The sequence below is a fragment of the Solanum pennellii genome, chromosome 3, assembly GCF_001406875.1.
Source record: "Solanum pennellii chromosome 3, SPENNV200".
Taxonomy (NCBI): Eukaryota; Viridiplantae; Streptophyta; class Magnoliopsida; order Solanales; family Solanaceae; genus Solanum; species Solanum pennellii.
In genome coordinates, this window is record NC_028639.1 from 65,656,330 (window position 1) to 65,668,887 (window position 12,558).

Here is a 12,558-nt window from a genome sequence, read left to right on the forward strand (position 1 = left end):
AAATTATATAAAATTATGACAATCTGATATGAATAATTCAATATGATAAATAGGTTACATATAACATCATACCCACTTTCACTGATTTTAATTTCTCACTTATCAACGAATTTCCTCAATTTCCCTTTTCAATCCTTCAATATAATGGTAAAAGATTTAAAAAATGAAAAATAATATCAATTTCTTTTTGCAATATACGACAAAACCAAACTATACAATATTTCATATATAGATAAAACATATATAATTAGATGCATATGCAATTAAGAGTTGCTTAGAATTGAACATAAGATTCATATTTCAAATTATAATATTAATATAGTAACTTCATTTTTTTTTTACCTAACATTAACTTGGAATGAAAATTGTAGATAGTCAATAAATATATTCAAACAACACAAAAAAATTTATCATCCTTAAATATATCATACACACTATTTATAATATATGCTACGTATACATCCACTTAAGGTAGCAATTGAAGCTCTGTAAATCATATAATCCTCATCCCTACACCACCATAAGGAAAGCAAAAAAACAAAAAGAGAAAAGAAAATAGGAAATGTTAGAATAATCAAATTAATATAACTGTTGGGAAAACGCGGACAAGCACAAAAGTATATATGGTAAAAGTAATGGAAATAAAATGGGAAAATAACGACACCAAGAATTTTACGTGGAAACCCTTCCGAATAAGGGAAAAAACCACGAGCCAAGAGGAGCAACTGATATTACTATAGTAAGGAATTTTACACTGTGTAGTCACGAATACAATACTCAAAGTGACTACTACACACTCAAACGGAACAACACTCTTTTGGTTTCCGTCTTACTAAAATATCGCTCACACTCTATTTTTCTTCACAGACTATTTTCTTATATAGTCTATGGAATACCTCACTTTGCTCTCAAAATGGTTTTTCTCTCTAACTTGGTGTATTCTACAAATGAGCAAGAATGCTCTATTTATAGAAGGATAAAACCATGCTTATGTCACTAATGACATAGGTAAATATAGCAAAGTCAAAAATGGTTGCAAATCTTACCAATTTGCCAACTACCAAATCTTTTCTTTTCAACTCCAATTACTATTCCTTTTTAACAATTGCTTGTACCAATTGAATAGCTAAAGTTGACTAAAACAATGGGATGGATTCAACAATAACATGACTAAATAATACATATAATTAATAAAAATATTTGTTAAAGTAGTTTACCTTAGAAAGTAACTCACTTGGATTTGTATCGAGAATCCTTGAGCTCCCTTCTACTTCATACAATTTTACCTGCATTATACGATAGATAAGTAGAGAGGTAAATATACATAAATTGTAGAATGTTTAATGAATCCTCCTGTGAATATACGCAATTGATACAACCTAGATTTTCCTAACTTTTGCTGTACATTAGATAAATATTATTGAGAAAATAAGAGCTAGTTTCTTTTTAAAATTTGAGAGTACTTAATATTTTAAATTTAAACAAGATTAAAAATATAGAAAATGTCATAATGAAATGGATGAGGCCTATTCACATCTCTTCCCCTTCCAAGTTTATAAAATGTTAGTATTATATGATCCTTGTTTTGAAATTAACGTGATACTTTGTAGTCAGATAATTAATCGAGACTAATCTATTGAAATATTAAAAAAATATTGGAGTACATATAAGCAAACTCACTTGCTTTTGAAGATGGATGTTCTCCTCATGTAGGATTTTATGCTGCATAAGTAAGATGAATACACAATTAAGCTCATTATTAATTAAAAATGTATAGTTAATTACGTACTTTCTTTTTAGATTCATTAACATGTTTCTTTTAACTTTCTAAATCATTAACATTTTGCATTAGTCTATTAATTAGTTGTATGCTTGTATATATGCTTAGCTATTTCTATGGTGTGTTTGATATGGTGTATTTTTTTTAATAATTACTTATCAAACCCTAAAAATATAAGTAAGAAACTCAATGTTTTTCAAAAAATTATTTTCCTACATACCAAACACACCCTAACAGAAAATTAAAACTCCAATGAACTATCAATAAACAAGCATCAACCAATACAAAATATTAATTAACCCACATAATTTGCAGAAATTCCAAATTAATTAAATATTCTTTTTGTAAATTAAAATTTTAAAAACTATTTTCCCATTAATTAGAGTCTCACCCTTCTCTTAAGCCAATGAATATGTTCGGAAATGATACGCCTCTGTTACATGAAAGTAGATAAACTATAATTAGATTTAGCTCTTAATTATATATCAACTATAAAATTTGGTGGAAATCAATTAAAATTAAAAAAATAAAATTAAATGTCGATAATTAAAATTTTTCTTGTTTATAAATTAAAAAATTAACCTTTTTAGATCGAATGCGTTCAACTCCAACTCTGAGTTGACGCTCCAACTGCTTCAATTCTTTCATACCAAGATTTGATAACTCTTCTCCAGTCAAATGCCTGTCCAAAATATATAAACGGAATGTTATAAATATATATCGTTATCGTTAAAAGAACTAGTTAGTTTATTAACGTGGTTAAAAACTTGAAATATACATTAGTGTATAAATGTATTTATTATAAAATATACATAACATATATAAACTTTGTCTATATTTTGCAAATTAGATGGTCGAATGGTTCAAACTCTTATATACAATGAAATATACATTTAGTGGCAGTATCTTTTTTTTCCTAGTAATAATTTAGTTAATACTATTATGTCCGCGATAGATAAAATGTTTAGTAACATTTATATAGATTTTTAAACAAACAGTAATATACGAAAATTAAATAGAGATCATTATTACATACTTATCTCTAGCTTCAAGTTCATGTATTGTTCTTGTCATGTCATCAATCTTAGTTCTCCAAACCTAATCCATAAGAAGAAAATTAATTAATTACTCATCATAATTAACCAAACTATATATTTAGTTAGAAAAAAAATACACTGACTCTAATTTATTAATTTTAGAGAAAGCTCAAATATATTATATTTTTTTAGAAAAGATCCATCTAGTCATAAAATTTAAAGTTTGCTCATCAGCCATTTCCATTTGAGAAAATGCTCCATGCTAATGATTTGTTAACTCAAAAATCAAAATAGTTCTAATTTTGCAAAAAAAAAGAAGAAAAATTACATGTGGTCAGTTACGGTTCAGTGACTGATTATTTAAATCATTTTATTAAAGGAAAAATATTTAAATATGTCATCAAACTATGAAAAAAGTTCATCTATACTATAAAGTTTGACTGATCTATGCTATTTTAGTAAATAAATAATGACATGAATGAACCTTTTTCTCAAACGAAAAACTTTTACCAAATGAACATATAATTCTTTTCTCAAAATTCAATCACATATTTAAGCATTTTCCCTTAATTTCAAGAGGAAAGTAATTAATTACCTCCATAGCTATGGGGCCTTGGTCACTATTTTTGGACAATCCAACTTCATTCTTGTACCTTAAAATAGTCCTTTCGATGCTACATCGATCCATTAATTAAAAAAAATCATTAATCTCATGATTGTGTCATAAACAAATATAATCGAATACCACAAGTATATATGACTGAACTCACGGAACTCGAATAGTACCAAGAGTTTGAAACGACTTACTCGTGGCTCGCGAAATGATAAGCTTTGCCAGAAGGAGAGAAAAGGAGAAGGGCAACTTCAGCATCACATAGAATAGAGAGTTCATAAGCTTTTTTAAGTAAACCATTTCTTCTCTTGGAGAAGGTAACTTGCCTATTTGTTTGATTCTCTATTCTCTTCAATTCAACTTTCCCTCTCCCCATTCTTCAAAATGATTTTAGATAATTTAATGGACCTTTTCTTTTAGAGTATTATTCTTTTTATTTTACCTACTAAGAGATTGAATAAATGCACCATATTATATACACATGTAATTAATTATTCGACCCTCCAATTATGTCATGACCTCATCATGGCCAATCTTGACGTAATATCTTAGTTATGTAGTATAAAACTCTTTTTTTTTTTACTTATATAAAACAAAGGTTTAATTTAATTTGACCTTACCTCATGATTGGTCCTTTATTTGTGTTGTGTTATTTTTTACCCTAATCATGGTATTTTTTGGAAAAAAATATATATTATATATTTTGAATAAATTACTAGGTATACATAAAAACGACGCTTTAAAATTTAAAAGGTTTAAATTATTAGAGCATTGCTGAAAGGTGAAAGCTTCTATCTTTTATTTTTCTAAAGAAAAAATTATGATCAAAATTTTGAGATTTATTGTTGAATTTATTTTATTATCAACATCATTTTTAATATTATGTCTTAAAATCGAAAGTTGAGGACTCTCTAAGTTTCTAAGCTAAACGATCTTTAGCATGATATTTTTAATTTCGTTTAGATTCGAACGAGCTTTTCATAACAGATGTTCTATTTCACAATATTTATCGGTAAACTAAAATGTTCGTTGTTATATTGAATTATATATCAACGCATTAATTCTTTTATGCTTTTGTGGCCTAGTACTATGTTTGAGCTTGTTATTTATTATTTGATGGAAAATTCACCAATTAAGCGTCTTTGAATTCTTAAAATCATCAAAAAAAAAAGAAGATGTTTTAGGTCGGATTATTCGTAAGTAGCGGTGTTTAATAGACGGATTGAGTTGAAATTAGAGATATAATAGGTTAAATAAATAGAAATTGGATTGAGTTCGGATCTTTCCAAGTTTACTTTGGACTTGGACTCCAATGCGCTTAAAAACAGGTAACGTCTTGATCCACTCAATTTAACTCACTTAATCTCAATAATTTTAATATATCATTTACTTAAGTATTATAACCATAATTTAAATTTTAACTTTTTCTTTTTTTAAATTAAATTCAATTAAAAATTCTTTTAAAATAAGTTAAATCGAACTATCTTAATCTCCATCCTTTAAAATTATAAACAAAATAAATTAATTGAACGTGGATAGACACGACTACACGACAATCTTTTGTTCTTTTCTTTAACAAAGTACTTTCGTGGCTTTAGTATATTGGCTCAGTACATGTTCATATCTTTATATTTTTATTAAGATATTTTATATAAATAGTAAAGATTAAGTCACTTTTTTTCAATATTAAATATACTCAATTTCTAATTAAAAATATTTTACTTTAGACAATTTCAATTCAAAGTTTGCAGACAGTTCATTAGCGTGTTTTTATTTATCTATTAAATAGTTAAATTAATCAAGTAAAATATGATGTCTTCTTTAATTATACTTATCAACTTCAAAAAGTTTGCATATAACTAAAAGCAAATAATATGTTTTATACAACATAAGTACATAACTATCTAAATTATAAGTATAATATAACTAAAGAAAATGTCATAATTTGAACAAAGTACTTGTAGTGATATAACTAAAGAAAATGAAATAAATCGAATAAAGTACTTACAACGACAACTGACAAATTTAAAACGTATTGGTATAGATTGAGTTGATAAGGAATCTTCGGTGTCTGTCTTTATCATAAATATATTTTCCTTTTGCGAGAATATAAAGTCTTCATATTTTGGTAGTTCATTTCATGTAAGAAAGTTTAAGACTCTATATACAAAGGCTCGTTTATTTAACTTAATCAATGTTCACGACATAGCCTTATAGGTCTTGAGAGCTTTGGTCAGAATGGAGAATTTGTTGGAAACAAGTAATACATTGTCATTTGTACATTCTTCTTTGCATTTTGAGTGAATTGGAATCTTACTTCTATTTATATTTTGTACTCTTATATTTGTATAGGGAATTATTTATCTCCTTTTAAAACGTAAGTTGATTGACCTAACCACGTTATATCTTTGTGTCTTATGATATAGTTCTTATTAGTCTTCTTACTTATAAACTTCTGAGATTTGCTTAGCTAGCTTTCGCATGACATCTAATTATTTTAATCCTAACAGGTTAACTTATTTTTAGATGTTTTTAATTTGTAAACATCTTTTTGTAGGTTTTGAAAGTTGCTTTGGAAAGTTTAAAAGTGATTTTAAACACTTGCTTTAGATAAAAGAATTTGCAGTACATCAAAAGTAGAGCATTTTCTACTCGTAACTTTTAATTTTGTATTTATAAATTACTTTTATAAATTCACCCAAACAGACCCTTAACACGGCTATAAAACTTGAATTTTCCGATTTAATTATCTGAATTGTGATAAAAACTAGAAAAATGCTATTTACGGTGATTTTTTGTTCAAAGTTCAGAAAAAATTTCAATTATTAAAACAGTTAAAAGAAGATCTTCATTAGATTAAAAATATAAAATTTAATATATATATATATATATATATATATATATAATTAAAACCAATATATTTCACATATGAATAGGTATCAATCGACGCTTTTTACCGAAAAATTATGTTGTAGATATAAATTAAAATAGTTTATGTATCTCATTTTATATGACATTTTTTTCTTTTTAGTTTGTTAAAAAAAATGCCATTTTACTATCATTAGTCTAATTTTAAAATTCTTTTTTTAGTCATGATTTACAACAACACAAAATACTCTAAAAATTATTTAGACCACAAAATTTTAAAATTTTGACTTAACAATTTTACGATGTATACTTTCATCAATTATCATATTAATATATAAAAATTTATAATTTATAATATTTTTGAATAATCATTTTATTTAAAAATATAAAATTAATATATTTTAGTTTAACGTTAAAATTTAAAAAATATAACATAACAAATAAAAATACGAGTAGTCTATTCATGAAAATCTCTTTAACTATAAACTGGAATGGTAGGGGAGTGGGGGGGCATTTCTAAAATACACTATATAAGAAATCGACACGTAAGTATTTTTGATGAATGAGTAGCCCCTACTACTGATCGACACGTGTCATATAGAAGTGATTGATAATATATCACAAAAGTTTAATGTCCCAAATTTAGAGATATAATAAAAGCCTGGTCTCCAGCATTATCTTAAAAAGGAGTTCATCAAACAACATAATGACTTCTTTGAAGTAATAATTAGCCTTTTTTTTAGTTAAAAGTATCTAATTAATTAACTTGGAGGACTAATTTCATGTGGTAATTAATAAATCCTCATCATCTTAATTAACTAAACAACAAGTAGTTTATTATGTCTCCAACATCCCAATCTTCTAAAAGATATTATATATTTATTTATTTATTTTTTAAAAAAATATTTATCTTCGTAACGAACATCTCGAGTGAATCAATAAAGCTCCATAATCAAAGGTGGTATGATATTCCCAGTACATCTTACCCAGATTGATCCCCCACAAAGGAACACACTACTCGAGTGTCTTAGGAAAAGAAAGTTAATGTCCTAGTAACGTGGGAGATTTCAGAGGTTTTAAATCAGTCGGATTCATTGTTTACTTTTCTTATTAGATATACATAGGTTATATATTAATTATACATATATTATTTATCATTATATTATATATTTGTTATCTATCTTAAGTTTAAATGGTTTGAATGAATGACTATTTAAGTCAATTCTTTCTATTTAATATGTACCATCATTTGGGTCTATAAACTAATTAGTTGTTTTGGATAAGTAATCCTTCTCTTTTTGGTTGTTAATCACTTGAAATTAAGATCTACTATAAACATTAGTGTAATCAAACGTTTGATATCTTGTTTTAATACGAGGGTTACATACTTTTCTCGCTTTTGTTAGGGTGTGTATCGTATGGAGGAAATACCTTTTGATCTTTTCATGTTCGGTTAATTAAATTATTTTTAGAAATAAAATTTTTCAACGATAAAAAAAAATGACTTTTCTAATGAAAATACGAGAATGAAGTTCTACAAATGTATTTCACATTGATCATCTTTTAACACTTTTATCCGTACGCCCTAGTCTCGGTCCCTCCTCCACCTCCGATTGTATTTGTCTATATTTTTTCCTTTAAAGGTGGGAGAGGGGAATGTATGAAGATTATAAATGGTGAATACTGCATAAGTGATGATTATGTATCATGGGATATTGTGTCGCGAATATTAGGATATGAATTATGAAGTTTCTCTTTAGGAAATCCAAACTTTTCATTCTATAATCGATCTCCTTATGGATCAAATTTAGACCTGACCTTGACCTAGAATTGATCCTTGACTTCAATTTAAATCTATCTTGTAATTAGAAAGGATAAGATTAGCCATGGAAATATGATTTGGTGGTTCATTAACCTGTTCACTTATTATCTTAACTCAATTTGATCCGTCAAACTTTTATTCTAACATTGGACCAAAAGGGACAAAATAGCAATTATTCATCATAGAGAGCTACTTTATAGTTGCATCCCATTTTCATAGTGTCCTTAATGTCCAAGGAGCATGGAGCTTTAAGAGATTGATGCCCATTCAAGTGCATATGCGCTGTGGACGTGATGAATGTTTTCCACTTTTATCTTTGATTTGACCATAGTATAATCACTATATGTGAGGAATATAATATCTTTTTTAAGCTAGAGTTTGGGCATTTTGAATAACTTCAACACAAAATTATTATTTTTATGTCAACTAGATAATATATTATTCAAAAATCATAATACAATATATTAATAAAAAGTATTAATAACACAATGAGAAAATGCATAAAATTTCCTTCAAATTTGTCCGTAAAATTCACTTTAGCACTGTAACTTTACGAATGTTTAAGTACCCCCTTAAAGAATTTTCAGGTGAATTTTATATATACAATACCAACTTCATGGTTAGGAGGTGATATACACGCGGCCACATCAGCGCCACCTCAGTGGCACGTTGACAACATGTCGATGATGAAAATATTTAGTTTTATTTTCTTTTTTCTTTATCCATGTCATATTTTCTTTTTCATTTTTTTTATTTTTCCATACAATTTCTTGTTCCAATTTTCAGTGTTGCTCGTCTCCTTCGTCGTCCCATTTCTCCATTACAATGCTAAATTAAAAGTTCCCTAAACAGAAAACTAACACAAACAACATGATTTTCTAATAATTTAACGAATATTGTGTGTCAAACAGAGAAATATATTTGAAACTAGAGTTGCTAGAGCTTCAATGGCAATTGTCGGAGTCATTGTTGTTATAATAAATTTAAGATTAACAGATCTGAAGGTTTTCAAACCTTTTATCGAGGAGCTTCAATGGCAATTATCGGAGTTATTAGTGTTGTAATAGACTTAAGATTGACAGATCTGAAGGTTTTCATACCTTTTACCATGGTTGCGGAAAAAACGAAAACACATAAAAATACAAAAAAGAAAATAGAAAGAATGGAGGAAATCCAAGAAAAAGGGTATGCCCGGCGATTTGTCTATAATTCACCGGCGTGGTGAAAACTTTTGGCAAGATCTGATGGTTATATGACATCTAGTCTCTTTGAGAAGCAGTGATGAAGGGAGTGACAACAAGGTCTTTCATGATAGATGGTCCGTGTTTGTCATCAAGATTGTTTTTCGGAGGTCGCCATGAGAATAGAGAAGCTAAACAGTTTGAGAGGAAGGAGATGACACTGGTGAAGGAAGACAAAGTGGGACCTACTTATTTTCTTTTTAAATTTCTTGCTATTTACGTGCCTGGAACTTTTTTATTTGCCACGTCAGCCAGTAAGGTGGTATTTAATTCACTTGAAAGTTTTTAAAGGGGGAATTTAAATGCCGATAAAGTTATAGTACTAAAGTGAGTTTTGCGGACAAATTTAAGAATATTTTATGTATTTTCCCTAACACAATTATCAGCTATTACAACTTAGAGCAAGACCCAACAGTTAGTTTCCAAAATCTAGTCAGTCATGAAGAAAGCTATTTGTATGGAGTAATATTTTCACTCCAACTTATCCATGAAAAATGCAAATTCATATGGGGGAAACTAATGTTTTTGTGTCATCAAAAAAATGTCATTTAGTTCGAAAATATTCTTCTATTGCTTACAAAATGGTGTCAATTTACAAGTTGCACCCATGTAGTATCTAGTACTTTTTTATTGGAGCCAGATAATTTTGAAGTCGTGTTAAAAGGGGGAGGGAGGAATTTGCAGAATCCTTACTAGGAAAATTGGAATATACCTTTGAGAGAAAATTGCTTAAACTGACACAATTTACGCCCTAAACGCTTACCTGACATAATAAGTGATGACCGATATTTTTTTTTTCTTCATAAATATGTGTATTTTTAATCACACTTTTTTCTTATTTATTTCCTTTGTTCTTTGCAACAACATAAACCATACCTCCACCACTCACCTTCCCTAAGTCGCCATAACCTCATCACCTTCATTGAATTCACCATGGAATTTCATTGTTCATCTTAATTTTATAATTTGTGCATGAAATTAGGAAATTCTGAAAACCAACTGTTTATTAATATTATTAAAATTGTTAGTCATCATTTTATATGCCAAGCTACAATATCAAATGGGTTGAAAAATTCTTATATTGATTTTCTAGGGCCCTAATTTAATAATTTAAATTCAAGTTGAGAAAGAATATTGAGTTATTAACGAAATCTATATGTAATTTTGAAAATAGAAATGAAGGATCCATAGCTATGTATCCATTACCCCGATTTGAAAAATTCGACAAATTCATCCATGAAAATAACTTGAGTACCAATCAAATGGTGGATGAGAAGATTAAGAATCAAAATTCTTGCTGGATTTTTACTCTTCAAAATTGTCGTTGCAGTCATCGATGATGAAAACATGAAACCTGTCGTCAACTCCTTCTAAACTTGAGTGTTTTTTTTTGTCTCAAAGGTTTAGAACTTGATATTATTAATGGGGTTGATTGATAAACCTTTGATGTTTGAACGGAAGATGAAAATGCTGGTAAAAAAAAGTCATCCATGGCAAAAATAGATTTATGACTTTGCCTTTCATTAATAAAACTTCAATTTCATAACTCCACATATCATTACTGTATGCTTAAAGTTGTCACAAATAAAACTTTGAAATTTTCTCTTCATTTGCAGAAAAAGAAAAAGAAAAGGGCCGCAAAGAGAAGAAAAAAAAGCAAGAAAAAGATAATATTTATTTATTATAAAAAATCTATATATATATATATATAAAAGAGGATCTTTAGTTCGTTGATGTGGCATGCCTAAATGATTAGGAAATTTATTTATATACTTTCTGGGATTTTTTCCTATTTTTTCACATTAATGTCTTTTAACTAATTAAAGTTTAAAAATAGAAAGACGTCATTTATCATTATAATTGTATCCCTTTAACCGTTTCCTCAAATTAAGCCCATAATAATTGCATACGTCGTTTGGCATTGCATTCTGAATTCAAAATTAATGCCTCTCAGGCGCCTCTGGAAAGCTATATTTAAGTTAGCAGAAGTCCCATCGCATCATCCTCTTTGCGAGCAAAAACTCCATCTCCAGGTATACCTCAAAACTTATCCTATTTTTGTTTTCCTTTTTTCTGGTTGTAATTTCAACCTTTTCTTCCTTCTATACTACTGTAATTTGATCATGAATTATCTAGCAGTGGAACAAAAATGATTTGCTGATATTACTCTGATAAAATTATATTCTTTTTCCTAGAAATAGGGCAGAAGTTCACAATGTTTTGTCAAGTTCTTTCTATCGGAATATGGAATATTTCTGACGGAGGATTAGTTATATATGGACTCATACATAATAAGGCTTCATTGGTACGGAAGTACTCTACCAAAGATTTGAACCAAGACCTCTGTTAACAAGGATAGCAACCCCGTCCACCACATCGCATCTTGCTTATAAGTTTTTGCAGTGTATAGTCATTTTTCCTTTTACAAAATAAATAGTAATATTTTAGTATAAGGATTGTAGTTTATTACTAAATTGATATTGTAATGTCAAAGCTGAGACAGAGATCCGATAGGGAAAGGGGACACAGTGCAGGGAAAATTACTTCAGTTCGGGGAGGCGCTAGATTGTAAGTAATTCGAAGATCAAAAAGGCAACAACGAGTCCCTGTATTCAACGAAACAAAAAGTAGAACATAATTTAAAGAGCAACAAACGGAAAATAGAGATCGGAGTTTGATTAACCGGCATAAACATGTACGCCGACGGCAACAAGTAAGATAGTGATGAGGCCAAAGTAAATGACGGCATGTACCAAAATAGCAGCGCCGCTCGTTTGCATCCCGCCGAACTCCACCACTTTTCCACGGCTAGGTAACTGGAACAACAACCCCGGCGATAACAGCACGAACAGCACCACCGCTATCAACACCGGTCCCCAATCCGCCATGGTAAGTAAGTAACTAAGGGTGATTGAACAGAGAGAAAGAGGAAATAAATTGGGGAAAATGAAAAACGATGAAGAAGTGTGCAGCAGATGTGGCCAAAAGTGAACGGAAACAGACAGATTTGAATTTGTTGGATGTTGCCGTCATTGGATTCATTGCCTCGTCATTCCCCCAATTTCAGTCTTGGGCTTTGTTTTTTGGACGGTGACTTCTCATCCTTCCCAATATACTTCTTCTTCTTTTAATTTTGGTGAATCACTAGGCGTCTTCGTTCGATTTTTTGGTTCGATTTTATATTATTTAATTTCTTA

The 12,558-nt window shown here is 28.8% G+C and overlaps 2 protein-coding genes across 2 annotated transcripts; both read right to left on the minus strand.

Moving 5' to 3' along the window:
• Nucleotides 1–202: 202 nt before the first annotated feature.
• Nucleotides 203–3,877, minus strand: LOC107014081 (MADS-box transcription factor 6-like). Its single transcript, XM_015213943.2, has 8 exons — nt 3,625–3,877; nt 3,413–3,491; nt 2,817–2,878; nt 2,363–2,462; nt 2,172–2,213; nt 1,681–1,722; nt 1,218–1,286; nt 203–510 (listed from the first exon to the last, which is right to left on the minus strand). The coding sequence occupies exons 1-8, from the start codon at nt 3,804–3,806 to the stop codon at nt 505–507; spliced, it is 582 nt and encodes a 193-aa protein (XP_015069429.1). The 5' UTR covers nt 3,807–3,877; the 3' UTR covers nt 203–504.
• An 8,033-nt stretch (nt 3,878–11,910) lies between these two features.
• LOC107012842 lies at nt 11,911–12,487 on the minus strand. Its single transcript, XM_015212786.2, has one exon. It carries the CDS (start codon nt 12,247–12,249, stop codon nt 12,040–12,042), a length of 210 nt encoding a protein of 69 aa, XP_015068272.1. The 5' UTR covers nt 12,250–12,487; the 3' UTR covers nt 11,911–12,039.
• Nucleotides 12,488–12,558: the final 71 nt, after the last annotated feature.